Source organism: Dendrobates tinctorius, unplaced genomic scaffold (assembly GCF_039654945.1).
Source record: "Dendrobates tinctorius isolate UK_male_01 unplaced genomic scaffold, ASM3965494v1 ptg000240l, whole genome shotgun sequence".
NCBI classification, from domain to species: Eukaryota; Metazoa; Chordata; class Amphibia; order Anura; family Dendrobatidae; genus Dendrobates; species Dendrobates tinctorius.
In genome coordinates, this window is record NW_027361907.1 from 8,907,519 (window position 1) to 8,930,257 (window position 22,739).

General features: G+C 40.4%; 1 protein-coding gene across 5 annotated transcripts in view; it reads left to right on the top strand.

Moving 5' to 3' along the window:
• The window catches only part of ATP11A (ATPase phospholipid transporting 11A), a 233,645-nt gene that overhangs the window by 174,690 nt on the left and 36,216 nt on the right, over positions 1-22,739 (top strand). For all 5 annotated transcript variants that reach the window (XM_073556848.1, XM_073556851.1, XM_073556849.1 and 2 more), the window contains 7 exons: positions 1,899-1,970; positions 3,291-3,364; positions 6,615-6,718; positions 8,401-8,582; positions 13,355-13,606; positions 18,253-18,427; positions 22,487-22,589. In XM_073556848.1, the coding sequence (XP_073412949.1) occupies positions 1,899-1,970; positions 3,291-3,364; positions 6,615-6,718; positions 8,401-8,582; positions 13,355-13,606; positions 18,253-18,427; positions 22,487-22,589 (962 nt within the window). The remainder of the gene's footprint in view (positions 1-1,898; positions 1,971-3,290; positions 3,365-6,614; positions 6,719-8,400; positions 8,583-13,354; positions 13,607-18,252; positions 18,428-22,486; positions 22,590-22,739) is intronic.

The following is a 22,739-nucleotide window of genomic DNA, read 5'->3' on the forward strand; positions in this document are numbered from 1 at the left end:
CGGCGCGCACGGCACACCGTCAAAAGTGCGCTGCACGCTACTTTCACACTGGCAGCGCATGATCTGCGCACCCTATGCTAAAGATAGGGTGCACCGATCGCATGCGTGCAAATGCGAAAGTAGGCGGTGATCCCGGATGGGGCGGGCAGGGAGCCGGCTCGGGGCGGGGCTTAACGACGCAGGGCGCAGCGTTGTTTTAACGCAAATGTGAAACCAGCCTAAGACAACTTAACATTCCACAAACCACTGACTGATGTCAAGTTAGATGTTGAATGACACATTTTGTTCTGTATTCAGGTAAACTAGGCCATATCTGTGCTTATTCTGCCAATACTGTTAATCTAAATGTACTATCTAGGTAAAAAAAAATTTACCATACAAAATCTTTTAAGTTTATTCAAAAACTTTAGGTCCATTACCAACTTTATATTTATTTTTCTCATATCATTCATCTTTTCTACATTTTAGCTATTTCTATTAGCAGCAGAATTGCGTTCTGTGACTACAGTCTAGCTGTAGCGCCTACAGAAATCTGAGATAGCCTAAGACATGCCTCCTTTCTCATCATTGGTCCTGGCTTCTTCTTTCTCCTCCTCCCTGCCTCTCTGCCTCCTTTGATTGGCTGCTGTGTAAAATCAGAGTTCTAATACAGGCTTCCCTGGAAGTTAGTGCATGTAGAGCTGATTTTTATTAGATTAAGATCAGAATGACTATAAAATAGTACCAAACCATTAGTGAGAAAAAGATAATTATCAAGTAACTGCTGCACATTTGCTGAGGCAAATGAGCCTTTAAAAGGGGGGCATGAAGAGTCGCCTTAAAATGAATGCATCTTCACGTCTAAAACCCTGTTCATTTGTTTTCTATTACGGTATATACAATCTACTTGATGATAAAAATATATTGCACATACTGTATAACATTAGCTTTTAAAATATCATCTTGTACATTGCCCAACAATGTTCATGGCTCACTCTACTATGTTAAAATTTACATATGAGCTTTTAAACGTTTGCTCTGCTTCAATGTAGAGCATGACTCTGAGTACTGGTATTATTCACTATTCAAAGTAGACAAGACATGTGTTATAGTAATTTACCGACTTATATGCTGATGTTAATGACAGTGTTGCATTTGCCATCATACATTTGCACATAGACCCCATGTGACACTAGTCACTACTCACGGACTAGCCGTGAGCCAGGTGGTCAAGGGGTCCAAGGTCGAAAACCAGGAAGGTATGTCGTAAACAGAGGGAAGAGATAAATGCGTAGTCAGGTAATGTTCCGAGGTCAGAATAACCGTAAGGATAGTGTATCAGAGAAGAAGGGGTTAAACAGACGGATGGTTCAGAATGGGGTCCAAGCTCAGTCAACGAAAGATCTACGAACACAACACAAGGCACAGGGAGACAAACCACATAGTAGCTGAATGTACGTCTGGCAGAGGTAAGAGCCCAGTTAATCACCTGGGATAGTGAACACCTGGAGGCAGCCAGCACCTCCCAGTCTCAGATTAGACGGCCGAGCTGTCAATCAACACTCTAACAGCTGAGCACGCCCCTGCACCAGACTAGACAACTGAGCTGTCAATCAATGTACTGACATCTTCAGCACACCCCTGTACCAGATTGGACATTTGAGCTGTCAGTAACTGCATCCCAGACACACTGAGGGGTGGAACCGTGACACCTCATCCGTGGACTTGATATAACAACTTTGAACCTTATGGTGTATATAAAGACCATGGAAGAGAATCACCCTGAGGTTAGAGATTATTTAATTGCAACCTGGATGTTTTGCATATTTTTGTTTTTTTTTATCAAGTCTACTTGTTTGAAATCATAATGTTCTGAAGTAAGAGGCTTGTAATCATGTGACCTATCTTTTTACTTTTAGACTTGGCTATACATTTCTGAGACTAAAGGACAATTACATGGAGATCTGTAATAGAGAAAATGACATTGAAAGGTATGGTACTTGAGTCAGCAGATACTCTGGTCACTTATGTTGTGACATTGCAAGTAAATTATTACCTTTAGTCATGTAAGAAATAAAAGAATCTAGTGAAGATAAATATAAAATGGCTGCAGGTGGACATCTAATTTTACAGTTCCCTAGCTCTTTATCACTGATCCATGTGGACTTTATAGCTCATGTCCAGCAAGATCCATGAATAATATAGCAAGTGTCAGAAAGTCATTCAGAAATAGAAATCATGAATCTAGGTTAATCTGCTGAGGCATTTACTGTAGAGATATTATTACGTTCTCATGCCGGATGCTCAGTGACCTGTGTTAGCCAGGCTTTTCGTGCGGATGGAAATATATAAATACTTTATAACAGAAAGCAATAAAAAGTTATAGGAATATATTAATCTGCAGAATGATCTGAAATCGAGACGAATAGTATATTTCCAAAATGGGCATTTGACCCTTGACCTGTCAAGGAATCCTAACCACACACTTAAGAGTTAAAGGTACAGCAATCTTGAAGCACATTTGCAGCACTGGAGTCCTGGGTTCAACATCTGCAAGGAGTCTGTATGTTCTCCCCGTGTTTGCGTGGGTTTCCTCCGGGTACTCTGGTTTCCTCCCGCATTCCAAAGACATACTGATAGTGAATTTAGATTGTGAGCCCCATCGGGGACAGTGATGACAATGTGTGTAAACTGTAAAGCGCTGCGGAATATGTTATCGCTATATAAAAATAAAGATTATTTATTAGTCATATCAGAGACATAGATGTGGCCTCTTTTCAAAAAAGAGGTCAGGCCTAACCCTTGCCCTAAGCCTAGGATTAGGGTTAGGGCACGTGCAATAAAATAGTTACAGAAAAAAATAGTTGCTACAAAAAATTAAAAGTAAAAATAAACATTAAAATTTGAAAGTCTTTAAAAAATGTTCTATCCACTGATTAACACAATACAAAGATAATTTTTACTGTATATTATAACAATGTGCAACTTATTTTTCTTTCAAATTATCATAAAAAATGAAAAAAACTTTTCAAAGGACAAACTATAATTACAGCAGTATTTTTTTGAAACATAATGTATATGCTTAACTAATAAGATACAGGATAAGTGGAAGGACCTCAATAAGTGCTAGGGGGGCATGAAATTCTTGTCTTATCCCGGCTACTACACTGCATTATGCAGGAATAAAACACTCAGATTTCCATGATTGTAGATTTGATTCATATAAGTAAATATTTCTCAGGACATACTATATGTTGTTTGTAGATGTTAAGAATTTTACATTCCTTTTTTCCCTCACTTTTTTTTCACAGGTTTCAGTTGCTACAGGTATTGACATTTGATTCTGTAAGGAGACGCATGAGTGTCATAGTGAAATCAGTTTCAGGTAGAGTTACAATCTTTCATAGTTATCACTTCTTGCATTGTTAACAAGCTTAACCCTCTTGCTCTATTTCTAACAATGTACAGAGGTGTACATCACTGAGAACTGCTGTCCCTTTAGGCTAAAGGGTGTGTCGGGAAACATCATTGTAGAATGGAGGCCCATAGGATAAATTAGTCATTTCTTCCTACTGCATCATGATGACTAATGGACTATACAGGCCAGCATATCCATTTGGTCTTCTTATTCATGTAAATTGGTAGTTGTGATTAACCATAATTCTATCCCTAACTAATAAGAGCCATATAATTGTAATCATTTTTATGGTAGATCCAATCTTCTAGTCTAAAATGCAGATTAACGAGAGTTTAGAATTTAATGTACACAGTAATGTACATAATTTTTTTTTTCAATATAACAATGAAGACATGGTAGCGGGAGTCAGCTGACATACTATGTGTTTGTCCACTCTCCTCTTAAAAGGGAACCTGACAGGTCCCCCATGCCCTTCAAAACCACCAGCATGTCTCTATTCCTTTATAAACACCCAACCTAACAAGCTCTCTATAGTGTTGTGAACACTCTTAACCTGACTTCTGAGTTTGGGCTCACTCTGGTGGTGGCTGCGGGTAATGGACCTGGTCGGGTTGACAGAAGTCCAACACCTGAAGACGATGAGTGGAAGTCAGGTGTTACAGACTGGGAAGATTTAAGTGAGCAAGCTTCCCTCAGTTGCTGCTGGTGATTTGTTTTTCTTCCTGTGCTTCTTGAAGTCCACTTGTCCCCTGCTTGGTCCTGCATCGTTCAGATAAGTTAAGGTACTGTCACACTTGGCGATGCACCAGCGATCCCTACCAGCGATATGACGCGGTCAGGATCGCTGGTACATCGCTAAGTGGTCGCTAGTGAGCTGCCACACAGGCAGATCTCACCAGTGACATCGCAGGGGTCGGGGGTCGCTACTTACCTGTCAGACGCGGCGATCCTGATGTCCTCCCGCCCGCGTCCACGCGTCGCTCGTCGTCACAGCAGGAAGCCCAGCAGGAAGCTGACGACAAGAAACGGTCCAGGGCGTTCTCGCACGATCAGCGATAACCAGCGGGGGAGCGGTCGGAGGTAAGTTTCAGACATAGCGATATCGCTAGCAATATCGCTATAACGTCACAAAAAACAGTGACAGCTATCAATGGTTACCATCTTTTCAGTTAGCCATTAAAAGGTATCAACCACTGAGAACTCTCAATTCTGAATATTTTTCTATAATAGAGTGAACGTTATTCTATGTACACAATACACATATACTGGATATCTAATACATATATACTATAAGGCCTCTTTAACATGTGCTGATATTTTCGGTACTGGCAAAAACTAGTACCGGAGCTATCCGTGTCCGTGTGCAACACCAGTGTTGCATCCGTGTGCCTCTTCAGTGTGACATGTACCGGCACCTTGGAAAATCAGTACATTTAGTCCTGTTCCCAGGCACCGTGTGCTGAATCCTAATGTCATCATTGTCACCTGGTCTCCCTACGATCAGCGAGACCAGGTGACGTTGATGGGAGTTGGAGTCAGCACCCGCTGTGTGAGTAGTGTCTATTAAATAAATAAAAAAGCAAAAATGATGTGGGATCCCCCTTCATTTTCCTAACCAGCTGAGGGATAGTCAACGGCTAGGGGCTGTTGTTCCCAGGCTATTAATATCAGCCCACAGCTGTCGGCATAGCCTTTACTGATTATTATAGAGGAGACCCCCTCCCAAAAAATAACGTGGGGTCCACCCTATATTTACTGAGGCTAAATAGCTGTGGGATTATATTAATAGCCTAGGAAGGGGCCATGGATATTGCCCCCCCCCCTTCCAGACCAAGAACATCATCTCTCAGCTGCCCCAGAAATGCCGCATCCATTAGAGATCCAATTCTGGCCCTTAGCCTCGGCTCTACTCGCTTGCTTGGGTGTGATGCCGCATAGGGTAATAGTTGTGGAGTTGATGTCAGCTGTTTTATGCTTGCTGACAAAATGGCATCTATACGACACCCCCGTTACTAAGCCTGTAGTCAAATTTAATAAAGATGTAGACGGTGTAAAGTCCTTTATTTGAAATAACCCCCCCACCGTCTTTTACCCATTTATTTAATAAAAATAAAAAAGCAAAGTTATACTCACCTTTTCTCCGATAATCCATTAATGGACCTTAATAACGTCACCGCGCTTCTCACACTCAGCTTAGTGTGTTCCGGTTGGCGTTGTGAGCTGTCGCATCACTTATGTGACCGCTTACCAATTCATCTGGATCGCAAGGAGACCTGGCAGCAATGATGGCAGTAGGATTCAGCACCCAGCGCCTGGGAACAGCGTGAACTGTACTTCTTTTTCTCAGGCGCCGGTACGTGTGAGTGTGCACATGTGGTGAATGTTTTGTGGCCCATGCTGCTGGTAAAAAACGGACATGTCAGCGTGTTTTGTCCATGGAGACACGGTCCATGTAAACACACTGACATGTTCGCAGACCCATTGATGTGAATGGGTCTGTGTGTGAAAACAGTCACCATGCATACTGGAGACACTGATGTGTGAAGGGGGCCTGAAACACTGTTGATGCTTTAAAAGGCTTGTAAAATATATATATTTTTTGTCTTTTACAAAAGACAATATTCACTTAAAGCTGTCCCTTTGAATTTTGGCAGTCTTGATAGACTTCCAGCCAGCTGATCACATGGCATGTCAGCTCATGAGTGATGCATCCAGTGATTAGCGGTGATCATATGCCGTCTAAGCATGTGATTGGCAATCACGCAACTCGGGTGATGCTTAGATAACATGTTATGCCTCTTTAAGCATAGTGGTTTACAAGAAGGAATGTTGGTTATTTTCTTATTTTACTGTACTGCCTCTTTAAATATTTTATACATACAGTATATAATACATATTATACTACACTTATATAACTGGCTTTTTTGTAGATTTTGACTGATACGTTGCTGTTTATGATTTTTTTTTTTCCCTAAATTTGAAAAAAATTGGTTTGTCGACATTGTGTCTTTCTTTGTATAAAGGATGGGTGTGTCGTTACACTCGTATAATGAGTCCTGACCTTGGAGCAAATCGTCCTGTACTGACTCTCAGGGGATAGGCATTGAGGTGTGAAAGCAGAATGCTTTTTTATGTAAATTTTAGACATGCCACTAAGCATTACTCATTTAGTGTGGTTTAGGCTATGGAATTATTCCCTTTCCTTCTCTGCTTACAGGTGACGTTTACTTATTTTGCAAAGGAGCAGATTCTTCCATATTTCCTAGAGTCAGAGAAGGCAAAGTCGATCAAATCCGAGCCAGAGTTGAACGCAATGCGGTGGTAAATTATGTTTTATGCCCAAGTCTATTTGTGGCTTGTCGTTTATGTCCAGAAATGCATTGAATAGCACAGAAGCACAGTAAATATTATATATCTTTCATCAATTAATTAAAGGGGTTGTCCATTTTAGAGACATTCTTTTTTCTTACTTAAATGCATCTCATTAGGGCTGAAAAATAATTTTGGGTTGCCTTCTATAGCCTCTATGTTGCTCTGTTTTTGCTGGCTGCAGATCAATTTCACTGAGAATCCAGCCCATTATGGCGTTCTGACAAATAACTATATCTCTTGCTGGGCTCTTTTTGGCTGATTTTTGTCTTCAGACCATATGAAAATTGAATGTACAGGGACACAAAGAGCCTGTAAAAGTAAAACAGTGCCACATTTTTAATGAGGTCCAAATGTAAGGCCGGGGTCAGACTAGCCTATGGCATCGGATGCGATATACTAATGACCCTCGGCTCCTGCTCTGCTACGAGCAGGAGCCGAGTGTCATGCGTTTGTGCTCCGAGCCTCTCGCACAGAGAGGATCAGATCACAGCTGCGGAGGAGGCGGAGAAATGAATTTCTCCATCTCCTCCATTGCCGGGGTCAGCGTATATCACACAGCACTCCGATGATATCCGTGTGATGTGCGCTGTGTCACTCACACCCATAGGCTTATATGGGTGCGAGTGAGCAGAGACTCGGCCGAGTGTCGGTGACAATCGCAGCATGCTGCGATTTTACTTGCATGTTGAAAACGGCCGAGAAAAAAAACGCTGATGGGAGCTGCCCCATAGATGAATACTGTTTTATCGCATAGCACTCGTCCGTATTAGTCGCTAGTGTGACCCCGGCCTAAATGTTAAGTGATAAAAAAGTGTAAATGTTAAATGATAAAACAAAAACTTTTAAGCACTTCTACTTTTGAAATCAATCTCACTGTGTTGTATTTTTGCCCACCTGCCTAAAACTTTTGCACAGTACGGTATATATACATACTGTTTGCTTATGTGAAAATATATTTGAAGATTTGTATTAATGTTTGTACAGGATGCATTTTGTGTTTCATCACGTGATTGTAAATGGAGAAAACATATGACTGAAAGGCGAGAGCGTGAGAAAGTGATATGAGTACAATTTGATACACATAGATTGTAAAGCGGTTCTTGTCGGGATGTGCCTAGTGGATTTATAGCTGCTACATGTAAGATGATCCTATTATAATTGGGCATAGTCACAACATATACAGTAGCTGTTGGCAAGGGAAACATCGGAGACTATTAGCAAACACCAATGACTCATGCTTGTAAAGTCATGAATATTGCTAACAATAATCCTCCCGAACTTGTGCCAAAAGGATACTTTTTGGTTAAAGATTGTGTTAATGGGTCCCTATGGATGCATTGGGTGTGAACACTTGCTTGGCAACTTCCATGAATCCATGTGTTATTTTGCTAGTATGGATTGCTATGTGAAATTCAAGGGCTTGCTGTGGATAACACAGGCTTTTTGTCTCAAGACAATTTTGACATCTGAGACGATGGTAGTTTAACAATGAAGCTCTGAGAAGGAAGACTGTTGAGGGTGGATTGTAAGTTCTATTTGTCTGAACCATTATATCTGTCCGCAGGTCAGACTGTAGCATACTGTTTCCTGGCGGGAGAACAATGTTTTTCTTGTCCTTTCCATCTCCATAGGAAGGTCTGAGGACCCTATGTGTTGCATATAAAAGGTTTTCACAAGAAGATTATGAAGCTGTTGAGAAGTTGCTCAGGAGTGCGCAGCTTGCCCTCCAAGATCGAGAGAAGAAACTAGCGGAGGCCTATGAACAAGTCGAACAGAACCTCATCTTACTGGGAGCCACAGCAGTAGAAGACAGGTTCATGAGACATTAATGTTCTATACAAATATGGGCCAATTAAATGTTTGGCCATTGTTTATTCCAACATATCCTATCCTCCTTTCTGTAACCTCTAACACTGGTGGAAAGATAAGTGACCCCCATACACATAACGTAGTCAACCGGTACTGCCAAAATTAGATAAATTAGCTGATTGTGTATTAGCAGGTTTTGTGTTGAAAAAAAAATCAAAATATTTAAGTCTTTAAATGATCTTCTTTACATGGGTATGCGTATGACGGCAGTTCATCCATCACCTCTCACTTCCACATGGGTATGCGTATGACGGCAGTTCATCCGTCACCTCTCACTTTCACATGGGTATGCGTATGATGGCAGTTCATCCGTCACCTCTCACTTTCACATGGGTATATCTATGACGGCAGTTCATCCATCACCTCTCACTTTCACATGGGTATGTGTATGACGGCAATTCATCCATCACCTCTCACTTTCACATGGGTATACCTATAACGGCAGTTCATCCATCACCTCTCACTTTCACATGGGTATGTGTATGACGGCAGTTCATCCATCACCTCTCACTTTCACATGGGTATATCTATGACGGCAGTTCATCCATCACCTCTCACTTTGTAAAAAAAAGAAGGAAAGGAATGGGCCACAAAAGGGGATCACCTGAGGCAGGATTTAGCACAATTAAAGTTCACAATCTTTATTAAGGACACATAAGACAAGTATACAAACATTAAAAACATTAAAATTCGTCACACATGTGACATATAAAACTCAATAGGTTCATAATGGAACCAAAATCTCATAGCAGCAACACTCCACAAAATATTCAATTCAAGCAAAAAAAAATTTTCTCCACAAAATGTTAGCATATAAATTCACCCCTATGTCAATATAAATGACATACCATAATAAGAATACCTTATAAATTATAATCTCAGTTGTTAATACAAGCCAATGTGCACAAATTGTAAACATAAAGTCTAAATAAAGCAGCACAACGATGGACCAGTATTCGTCAGGGGTACTCACTGCCCATCTGATGTGTCTTTATATACAATTACTATATTATTAATTTAATCAAATTGTATATAAAGACACATCAGATGGGCAGTGAGTACCCCTGACGAAGCCACAACTGGTGGCGACACGCGTCGGGTCACTGGTGTCTCATGCTCCACTCCACTGTATATATGACCATTTGGTATTGATTTTTTGGGGAGATGTTATGTTTTCTCGGTTAGCTACCGTATTTAAAGTCTTTATTATTGATTTCTGCAGGCCCACTAGGGGATGGAATTATGAGGCTTGCAGGGGCCATTGAACATGAGTCTTTTTGACTTTACTTATGGATTTGTTATTTAAGCTTTTCAAGTGCTTATACCTTGGAGGAATCATGAATGTCTCATATGAATAATTTATTTTTCTGTCACATACTTTAAATGTTCCCCCTTTTTCATGTAAACACCAAATGTCATACTTTTTTAATACTGGTCCATCGTTGTGCTGCTTTGTTTAGACTTTATGTTTACAATTTGTGCACATTGGCTTGTATTAACAACTGAGATTATAAGGAATTCTTATTATGGTATGTAATTTATATTGACATAGGGGTGAATTTATATGCTAACATATTTTATGGAGAGTTGCTGCTATGAGATTTTGGTTCCATTATGAACCTATTGAGTTTTGCATGTCATGTGTGACGAATTTTAATGTTTTTAACGTTTGTATGCTTGTCTTATGTGTCCTTAATAAAGATTGTGAACTTTAATTGTGCTAAATCCTGCCTCAGGTGATCCCCTTTTGTGGCCCATTCCTTTCCTTCTTTTTTACATAGCCATATATTTGTATGGGTCAGGTTTGGATCCCTGTTTATTTGTCAATGGTGCCCCCGTTTTTTGTTTAATCACCTCTCACTTTCACATGGGTATGCCTATGACGGCAGTTCATCCGTCACCTCTCACTTTCACATGGGTATGAGTATGACGGCAGTTCATCCATCACCTCCCACTTTCACATGGGCGTGCTTATGATGGCAGTTCATCCGTCACCTCTCACTTTCACATGGGTATGCCTATGACGGCAGTTCATCCATCACCTCTCACTTTCACATGGGTATGCCTATGACGGCAGTTCATCCATCACCTCTCACTTTCACATGGGTATGCCTATGACGGCAGTTCATCCATCACCTCTCACGTTCACATGGGTATGAGTATGACGGCAGTTCATCCATCACCTCCCACTTTCACATGGGCGTGCTTATGATGGCAGTTCATCCGTCACCTCTCACTTTCACATGGGTATATCTGTGACGGCAGTTCATCTATTACCTCTCACTTTCACATGGGTATGTGTATGACGGCAGTTCATCCATCACCTCTCTTTCACATGGGTATGTCTATGACGGCAGTTAATCTATTTCCTCTCACTTTCACATGGGCATGCTTATGACGGCAGTTCATCCGTCACCTCTCACTTTCACATGGGTATGTGTATGACGGCAGTTCATCCTTCACCTCTCTTTCACATGGGTATGTGTATGACGGCAGTTCATCCGTCACCTCTCACTTTCACATGGGTATGTCTATGACGGCAGTTCATCCATCACCTCTCACTTTCGCATGGGTATGTTTATGATGGCAGTTCATCCGTCACCTTTCACGTTCACATGGGTATGCTTATGATGGCAGTTCATCCGTCACCTCTCACTTTCACAAGGGTATGTCTATGACAGCAGTTCATACATCATCTCGCACTTTTGTATCACTAACTGAGGGATGCTACTGGCATAGCATCAGTCAGCTGCCTTAGAGGTCTTGTGCGTAGATGGGAGGTACTGTACACCTGTCCTATTTATGGAATGAGATGTGCATGCGATTCCTGCCAATACCTGGCAAGTAGCTGATGGATAGCCTTTTAGCAGCACCTATAACCTCCTAATGCGTAAATGATAGGTGCTGGATCACCCCTTTAATGCTCATGGCACACAGTGTTCTGCATAAAATATGTTTTACTTTTGTATATAGTTTTATTAAAAATCGTAGTCAACTACTGTTTTTAATACATTTAGGTCTGGAGGATTCAGATACATAGCAACTATACGAATGACAAAAGGACACTGTTTTTTGCTGTAAAAGTCAGAGTCAGACTAAGCTACATGTGTTCTCCTTTGTGCAGGAGTTTTGATATATCACTACTGTCCATCCCCTGACTGCCGTTCAATAAGATGTAATTGTGGTGCGGCTTTTATTGCTGCAGTTGATTTTACTGTCAACCAGATAGGGCAAATACTTCCTTTGCTATGTAGCGTTTCTAATTCTAGGTAATCCCATAAATCTTTTTATTTCTCACATTTCAGACACTTTTAGCTATGTCTGTTTCTCTGAAATCTCGGTGACCACAAATACGGCCGCCATTGCAGCTTCGGGTTTTAATTTGTAAATTGTAACTTTGCTGGAAGGAAAGAGAATATCGAGATTATCGCTAAGATACTAGGCATTTGACACATCTAGACACCTGTTGATAGCCCCTCTGGGTGCTATATACAGGTGCATATCAGAAAATTAGAATATCATCAAAAAGTAAATTTATTTCAGTTCTTCAATACAAAAAGTGAAACTCATATATTATATAGAGTCATTACAAACAGAGTGATCTATTTCAAGCGTCTATTTCTGTTAATGTTGATGACTATGGCTTACAGCCAATGAAAACCCAAAAGTCATTATCTCAGTAAATTAGAATACTTTATAACACCAGTTTGAAACATGATTTTAAAATCTGAAATGTTGGCCTACTGAAATGTATATTCAGTAAATGCACTCAATACTTGGTCAGGGCTCCTTTGGCATCAATTACTGCATAAATGCGGCGTGGCATGGAGGCATTCAGCCAGTGGCACTGCTGAACCCAGGTTGCTTTGATAGCAGCCGTCAGCTCGTCTTCATTTTTGGGTCTGGTGTCTCTTATCTTTCTCATGGCAATACCCCATAGCTATGGGGTTAAGGTTAGGCGAGTTTGCTGGCCAATCAAGCACAGTGGTACTGTTGTTTTTAAACCAGGTATTGGTATGTTTGTCGGTGTGGACAGGTGCTAAGTCTTGCTGGAGAATGAATCTGTGTGATATTGTCAAGAGGAAGATGCCAGAAAAAGCCAAATGAAATAATGGCACTAACTCATCAAAGCTTTAGAAAACTGTCTTAAAATGTTTTAATAAGTTGCAAATACTTTGCGACAGTTGATGTTTTCAAACCATTTTTACCCAGCTCCAATAAAGTGGGCAGAGGCAGGACATGGCAGGGGTATGGCTACCCGCTTGTCAAATTCATGACGAGCAGTGGTGTACCTGAAGCCACAGTTCTTATGTCATTCCATAACTAGAGTCAGATTTTTGGCGAGATGCTCACAGGGGTGCAAGTCACTTTGCACCTCATGTGATTCATTAAGAGGTGATGATCACTTCTCCTCGCATTCCACTCTGCCCCCTCATCAAGATCGGAGTGAAAAACGCTGGTCTTGATAAATCAAGGCCAAAATGTTTACTGGTGATTTTTGTTGAAAAATACTAATATTTTGGAACTTGAAATTAATAGAACATTTTAAAGTGCTATTATATCAGCTGTGTCACCTAGTGTGATAGAGGGGTCTGTTATATATTACATATAAGTGAAATTAATAATGATAGTAATAATTAGATGTATACTGGATACATAGACATAACTGTGTCAACTAGAAATCGGTTCTAAGGTTTTTCTATCATTTGTCTACAGACTCCAGGAAAAAGCAGCTGATACAATTGAAGCTTTACAGAAAGCTGGCATTAAAGTTTGGGTGCTCACCGGAGACAAAATGGAGACTGCCGCTGCTACTTGCTATGCCTGCAAACTGTTCAGAAGAAACACACAGCTCCTGGAACTGACAACAAAGAAAATAGAGGAACAAAGTTTACATGATGTGCTTTTTGAGTTAAGCAAGACTGTCCTGAGACTCAGCGAAAGCTTAACCAGGGACAATTTCTCAGGGTACGTGGGGCATAAAGTACAAGTGAAGAAGCAAACAGTTTATGCCAGCGAAGAATAATAGCTTATTTCTAAATGCAATATATATTGGGTAGCTGTGCCCTTTTTATAGATGTTTTGAAGCTGCAAATCAATGTTTCTAAAATAATACAGTGGATGTAAAAATTGTACACACTCCTGGTAAAATACTAGGTTTTTGTCATGTAAACAAATCATACCTAGAAGAATTATTTCAGAACTTGTTCCATCATTAATGTCTCCCATAATCTGTACAATGCAACTGAAAAATAAACTCCAGAATCTGCCTCCAGAGCTTTTCATATATGAACAAGGTGTTTTTAGTGTGAGACATGTAATGACTGACGGTCTGCTCTCCTGATCTACATGTATCACATTTGTAAAGCCTCTATTTCATTTAACAGAAGCTCCGCAGGGAGATCTATGTCCGGCCTAGAGATATTAACAGCTATATTCACATATTAAGAAAAAATATTGATTTATCTGGAATAAGACATTGGATTGCAGTTATCAAGGTATCATTTATTCCTTTGACCTTTATGACAATATAGATGGCTTAGTAAAGTTGATCCTAATGATATATTCCCTGTAACCCCTTCGCCCCAAAGTCTATTTTTACTTTCTTGACCGGGCCAAACTTTCCAATTCTGACCAGTGTCAATTTATGGGGTAATAACACTGGAACGCTTCAGTGTATCCCAGTGACACATTGTATTTTATGATAGTGGTAAATTGAGGTCGATATTTTTTGCATGTATTTGCTTTTATGCCCTTAAATCAGTTAATTAGAAGGGTTTAAAGTTTTTTATTTTTTAGCAATTTCTCATTTTTCCAACAAAATTTACAAAAACATTATTTTAGAGACCACATCTGTGTTAAGTGACTTTGAGAGGCCTATGTGACAGAAAATTGCCAAAAGTGACACCATTTTAAAAAAGTAACCCCTCAAGTTGCTCAAAACCATATTCCAGAAGTTCATTAACCCTTTCGGTGCTTCTCAGGAATTAAAGCAATATGGAAGGAAAAAGTAAAAATATTAAATCTTCCCACAAAAATATTGCCTTAGCCCTAAATTTTTCATTTTCTCATGGGTAAGAGGAGAAAATGGACACTCATGTGTGAGAAAACTACTGTTTGGGTGCATGGGCGGGGCTCAGAAGGGAAGAGCACCATTTGACTTTTGAAGCGGAAAATTGGCTGGAATAGATATCGGACCATGTTGTGGTTTAGAGCCCCTGATGTACCTAAGCAGTTGAAATCCTCCACAAGTTAATTCAATTTTGAAATTACAACACCTAGCGGAATTTATCTAGAGATGTGATGAGCACCTTGAACCCACAGGTGTTTCACAGAATTTGATAATGTTGAGCCGTGAAAATAAAAAAAAAATGACATCTTTCCCACAAAAATGTTGATTTAGCCCCAAATTTTTCATTTTTCATAAGAGTAGCAGGAGAAATTACCCAGCAAATTTTGGGGTCTATTTTCCCCTGAGTATGCCAATACACGTGTGATGGGAAACTACTGTTTGGGCATACTGCCGAGCTCAGAAAAGAAGGAGCAACTTTTTGAGCGCAGACTTTGATGGAGTGGTCTGTGGGCGCCTTGTTGAATTTGAAGAGCCCCTGATGTGCATAAACAGTGAAAACCCCTGACAAATGACCCCATTTTGGAAACTACACCCGTAGGTGCTTCACTGAATTTTATAACATTGAGCAATGAAAATAAAATACATTTTTCCCATAAAAATGTTCCTTTAGCCCCCAATTTTTCTTCTTCACAAAGGTAAACAGGAGAAAACGAATGGTACAATTTATTGCTCAATTTCTCCTGTGTATACTCCATATGTGGCACAGTTCTACTTTTAAGGCACAGTACAAAGCTCAGAAGAGATGGAGCACCATGTTTAGTGCAAATATTCAGGATTGAGAGTCCTCAGTAGTTGATACCTTTTAATGGCTAACTGAAAAGATGGTAATACATTGCAAGCTTTCGAGACTACTCAGGTCTCTTCATCAGGCTAGACCTGATGAAGAGACCTGAGTAGTCTCAAAAGCTTGCAATTTATTACCATCTTTTCAGTTAGCCATTAAAAGGTATCAACTACTGAGGACTCTCAATCCTGAATATTTTTCTATCTACTGGCTAACACGGTACAAAGATATACATCTTTCCTGTATCATGTTTAGTGCAGGTTTTGATGTTATGGTGTGCAGGTGCCATGTCAAATTGGCAGAACCCCTGAGATACCAGAACAGCAGAACCCTCCAAGAGTCACCCCAATTTGCAAGCTACACCCCTCAAAGAATTCATCTAAGGGTGCAGTGATCAGATTGACAACACAGGTGTGTCACAGAACCTTATACCATTGGTGGGGTGAGGAAAAAAATAATTACATCATTACGGGGAATCTTCCATCTGGACTTCAGTCTGAATCACATATTTCATAGACTTACACTGAAACCCCGATGTAAACGCTCAGTGTAGAGCACGATACATATGAGCCAAGCCTTACTGCTATCTTTGGGAGGCAGAATGAACAACTCAACAGCAGGTTGATATTTTTTACATTGTTTCTTGTGGGGTATAAGCGATTAGATTGCTTTAGCTGGATTAGATAGAATATAAGTTAGTGTTCATGCCGCGAGTAAGCACATGTTCACACTGGCTACTAAACAGATAAAACCCAAGATAGAAACATAATAATCTCATATCCAGCAGAAAATAAACAGCATTGGTTATCTGAACTTATATATATTTTGTATCAAACTTAACATCTTGTACTGGATGTGTGTGTATTATATAACTGCTTATGGTTAATAACCAAATTTAAAAAAAATAAACAGCATTGGTGCATGAAAATAATATAGGGTGCTTAGTTAACATAATTTTGATTAAAAAAAATGTCATCCCACCACATCATGGTGTCCTTATTCGGATCGTAACCTCTAATATTAAAATCTTACCATTTGTCAAGTGACGTGCATTTGGATAAGGGCTGAAGAGGACTGAGACCCGGCTAGTGGACATGTAACCATGGAGAACTAGATGAATGTCCAGCTCAAAGAAAAACCTAAAGAATCGGACAAGACTAAGATAACTCAGCTCAAACTCTGGCAGAATTTGATCCAAGTGACATTAGCATAATCAGCCCGATTCTGTTGCAGGAAAGAACATACACTCTTGTGACCCCAACTGTTATGATTAGGTAACCGAGGAGGATAGCAGGGGAATAGACTAGGCAACCAGATAACCAGAGAGGTTGGTAGCTTAGCGGATTGCAGACCCCTAAACTGACAACATAACTAGAATTAGCCGTGGGACGTGCCTACGATGCCCTAGATGCCTCGGCACAGCCACAGAATTAACTAAGCCTACAGAGAGAAATGGGAAAGCTAAACTGCCCCGGAGTAGAACCCCAAAGGAAAAGATAGCCCCCGAACATATATTGCCGGTGAGACAAGATGAAGCACAAAACACAGGCAGAGAATAGAGTAAGCAAATGATGGGGCCCAAACTGTCTAGATAGAACAGGACAGGAAAGGATACTGTCTGCAATCACGCAAAAAACCCTAAGAAAAATCCAACACGTCTGATATGCAAAAATACTGAGGCCACACGACCTCTCCCCCACTAAATCAGAACTCTGGTGTGAACTGTTACTAAAAAGACTAACATACGCTGTGGCATATGAAACCGAGTCCAGCACAGGTCCCAGCAGGGAACCAGGCTGAACTCACACCAGCTAAGCAAAAATCAGAGACAAGCAAAAAATGGATCCAATGCAAAAAAAGATTCAAGAAGACAAATAACTTATCTGAAAGATGCAGGACGGAGCAGGAGACAAGCAGACTTCAAAATATGCTCAGGAAGCAAAACAAATCACCGGCAACAACTGAGGGAAGGTTGCTCACTTAAATCTCTCCAGTCTGTAACACCTGACCTCCAATCGTCCTCCTTCAGGTGATTGACTTCTGTCAGCCAGACCAACTCCATTACCAGCAGCAACCACAAGAGGGAGCCCAAACTCAGAGGCCAGGTCAAAAGTGTTCACAACACCCAACCTTAAAATAATTAAAAAAAAAAAATGGACAAGTCTGGTATCGATATAATCATACAATGTCAGGACTGCAGTTTTTTTTGCACGTTCACCAAACGTGGATTTTTTTTTTTCAGTACATTATGCTGTAAAATAATTGTTGTCATTCAAAAGTACAACTCGTCCTACAAAAAAAAAGCCCTCATATCTCTATGTGGAAAGAAAAATAAAAAAAAACTTGTGTCTTGGAAGAAGGGGAGGAAAAAATGAAAATGTAAAAACGAAAGCTGGCCTCGTTGGGAAGGGAATGAGATCTGTCAGGATACCTTATCACAGCTTCTGATTTTTACCTTCGCTAAACTTAGATTCATGATTGTATCACTTTTTATAGTAAGTTATTCTACCAATAATCGTTACTAGAGAAACAGTAAATGTCTTTGTGTAAGGATCGCTCTCTGCTTGTTCTGCTTTTGTAGAATTACCCAAGGAAACCCTTTTCATTGTTACTCTCTTAATTTCATTAGGTAAATGACTGTAATAGAGAACTGCTACATCCATTTTATACCGTCTGTTTTTCTCCTAAACGGTGTAGGTTTTCAACAGATTTCCAAGATTACGGATTAATTATTGATGGCGCCACATTGTCATTAATAATGAAACCCAGAGAAGATGGGAGCTCTACAAATTACAGAGAGGTTTTCCTTGAGATCTGCAGGAACTGTAGTGCAGTATTGTGCTGCCGGATGGCCCCATTACAGAAAGCACAGGTATATATTGGTCTCAAGCCACATATATATTTAGGTATACACGAAGCTAGCATGTTACTGTGCAAAGCCTTGATCAGATCACTATAGCATACAAGTATAAAATATCATTTATATTTTGTTTTACTCTATTTAATCTTTTGCATATTTATTGCATAAAAGCTAGAGAAATATTCCAGTATAGAAATTACTACAAATCAATAAAATATCATTTTAATAAGCCTCTTAATTGATTGCTGATATATCTGTACATGCAGATCTGTACATGTAGATATATAAGCATATTAAATTATGTTAGTAAAGATTGTAATTGATTACACTAGTACAGTGCCTTGCGAAAGTACTCAGCCCCCTGGAACTTTTCAACCTTTTCCCACATATCATGCTTCAAACATAAAGATACCAAATGTAAATTTTTGGTGAAGAATCAACAACAAATGGAGCACAATTGTGAAGTTGAACGAAATTTATTGGTTATTTTTAAATTTTTGTGGAAATTCAAAAACTGAAAAGTGGGGAGTGCAATATTATTCGGCCCCTTTACTTTCAGTGCAGCAAACTCACTCCAGAAGTTCATTGTGGATCTCTGAATGATCCAATATTGTCCTAAATGACTAATGATGATAAATATAATCCACCTGTGTGTAATCAAGTCTCCGTATAAATGCACCTGCTCTGTGATAGTCTCAGGGTTCTGTTTGATGCACAGAGAGCATCATGAAGACCAAGGAACCCAACAGGCAGGTCCATCATACTGTTGTGGAGAAGTTTAAAGCTGGATTTGGATACAAAATGATTTCTAAAACTTTTAACATCCCAAGGAGCACTGTGCAAGTGATCATATTGAAATGGAAGGAGTATCATACCACTGCAAATCTACCAAGACCCAGCCGTCCCTCTAAACTTTCATCTCAGACAAGGAGAAGACTGATCAGAGATGCAACTAAGAGGCCCATGATCACTCTGGATGAATTGCAGAGATCTACAGCTGAGGTGGGACAGTCTGTCCATAGGACAACAATCAGTCGTACAATGCACAAATCTGGCCCCTTTATGGAAGAATGGCAAGAAGAAAGCCATTTCTCAAAGATATCCATAACAAGTGTTGTTTAGGCTGAGTTCACACGTGGCATTTTTTTCGCGTTTCCGCGGCGGTTTTAACCGCGCGATTTTGCCGCGAAAATGCGAAAAATAAGCATCCCATGCATTCCTATGGGATTCCGCAATGCTGTGCTAATGCTGCGGTTTTTACCGCGGCGGAATCGCTTTGCGGTAAAAAACGCAGCATGCTCGTTAATTTGCGGAATCGCGGCGATCCCGCACCCATAGGAATGCATTTTTCCGCTTACTTCCCGCATGTGGCTGTGCACACCATGCGGAAAGTAAGCAGAACAATTGCGGATGGTACCCACGGTCCGGAGGAGAGGAGACTGTCCTCCGGGCTTTGGGTACCATATCCCTGTAAAAAATAGAATTTAAAATAAAAAATATTGTTATTCTTACCTTCCGGCGTCCCGCGCAGCATTCCCGCCTCTCTCCACGCTCCCGTTCCCAGTAAGCCTTTGCGAAAATGCCCGCGATGGCGTCCGTTCTCGCGGGATCGCGAAGTCTCGCGGTCATTCGCGCGACGTCATCGAGAATTACCGCGAGACATCGCGATCCCGCGAGAACGGACGTCATCGCGGGCATTTTCGCAAAGGATTACTGGGAACGGATGCGTGGGACGCCGGAAGGTGAGAATAACACTATTTTTTATTTTTTTTTACATTCTATCTTTTACTACTGATGCCGCATAGGCAGCCTCAGTAGTAAAAAGTTGGTCACACTCGTCAAACACTATGTTTGATGAGTGTGGCCAACCTGTCAATCAGTTCTCCATGCGATGCTACAGATCGCTTGGAAAACGCTAGCATTTTGCAAGCTAAATACGCTTGCAAAATGCTAGTTTTTCCGCGGGAAAATCGCGGGAATTTAAAAAGCGATTTTCCCGCGGAATGGAATTCCAGAATTCTCGCGGTAATTTCCGCGAGAGTTCCGGTACGTGTGCACTTAGCCTTAAAGTTTGAAACAAGCCACCTGGGAGACACACCAAACATGTGGAAGAAGGTGCTCTGGTCAGATGAAACCAAAATCGAACTTTTTGGCAACAATGCCAAACAATATGTTTGGCATAAAGGCAACACAGCTCATCACCTTGAAAACACCATCCCCACTGTCAAAAGTGGTGGCAGCATCATGATTTGAGCCTGCTTTTCTTCAGCAGGGACAGGGAAGATGGTTAAAATTGATGGGAAGATGGATGGAGCCAAATACAGGACCATTCTTGAAGAAAACCTGTTGAAGTCTGCAATCTGCAAAAGACCTGAGACTGGGACGGAGATTTGTCTTCCAACAAGACAATGATCCCAAACATAAAGCAAAATCTACAGTGGAATGATTCACAAATAAACACATCCAGGTGTTTGACTTGGCTATTCTAAGTCCGAGACTTGAATCCAATCGAGAATCTGTGGAAAGAGCTGAAAACTGCTGTTCACAAACGATCTCTATCAAACCTCACTGAGCTCGAGCTGTTTGCCAAGGAAGAATGGGCAAGAATTTCAGTCTTTTGATCTACAAAACTGATAGAGACAAACCCCAAGCGACTTGCAGCTGTAATCGATCGTAGCAAAAGGTGGCGCAACAAAGTATTAAATTAAAGGGGCCGAATAATATTGCACGCCCCACTTTTCAGTTTTTGAATTTCCACAAAAAATTAAAATAACCAATAAATTTCGTTCAACTTCACCATTGTGTCCCACTTGTTGATTCTTCACCAAAAATTTACATTTGGTATCTTTATGTTTGAAGTGGGAAAAGGTTGAAAAGTTTCAGGGGGCCGAATACTTTCGCAAGGCACTGTACATAGTCTGTAATCTTTTTTTTTTTTTTTTCTATTTTATCTGTTTCTTTCACATGTATTTCCTGATGATGGAATATGTATAAAGCTGTTGGCAAGCATTATAAATATAGCTGATCCATAATAGAGGAATTGGCCTTCCATGTACAACAATAGTGGTTTCAATTAAATCTGGTCCTGGAAGGAACCAGCCCTCACTGCACGCATGTAGACTTCAAGCATAGATAAATCACCGGGCTTGTCAAGAGATAGAGATTAAATAGTTACTTGTATAACTCCTTCTTAAATACTTTATTCCTCAGTGTAAAATAAAAATGACAGATACTCACCACCCGCAGCAGCACTATGCCAGCAATGTTGGCGCCTGGTCTCACATAAACATTGCATTCTATCAGTGGCCAGTAATGGTCTGCTTTGCTTACACTTCCTTCGGACTGTCAAGGTTCATCTGAAGGAAATGTGCGCAAAACAACTTATTGGCTATGATTATTTGGCTGTAGTACTCTTGTGGCATAACAGTATCATGCGAGTCCCGGGACAGCCGGTCTTGAAGTCTAGGGGGCCAAAATGTTCCTATGGCCTGTGTAAGAATATAAATATTATAAAAGACTCGTGCGAGTTGGGGACCTTGTTGCAGATTTCATTGGGGCCCACAAGCTTCATTTCCCCCCACTGTGTAGATTATCACTAGGGTATTGAATCATTTTATGCTCAATGAAGGTCCGACCTCTGGGACCTCCACTGATCCTGAAGATGAAAGGACTACAGCCCTGGTTCAGAGCTGAGCAGCAGCACTCTCAGCCCTTTTTGCGGTACATGAAACTGTAGTCAACCACATTCATTTAAAAAAATGACTGCTCTGGAAAAAACTATGTAGGAAAGGCAGCGTTGAGGCTCCAGCCTTTTCAGGGTCAATGGGCATCATATCATTATATCCCAGCGATCTGCAGATACCTAATGAGATAGGGATACCGATGATGTAGGATCATCATCTTCATATGCGCACTGCAAGTCATTCTGGTCAATGCTACCAAAAGAAAACATGTATGTAAAAACAAGCGAGTTCACTGTAGTCAGATTATTTGTTACCCTTTACCTTGTTACCTTTCTTAAACATAATCTAAATCAATCTGTTCTATATGCGGATGTTTTCTCTGTTGCAGATTGTCAAATTAATAAAGGCATCAAGAGAACATCCGATTACTCTTGCAATAGGAGATGGTGCCAATGATGTCAGCATGATCCTCGAAGCACATGTTGGAATTGGTATAGTTATGGCATTATCTATTGGGTCCATGGCTTCATTACTTGACTAGAAGGATATTCATTCTGTTCATTGATTTGTGTTTTCTCCAAGAATTGTGAAAACCTCATGTCAAGCTGTGAGAATTGCACCTAAAATTATATTAACTTTTT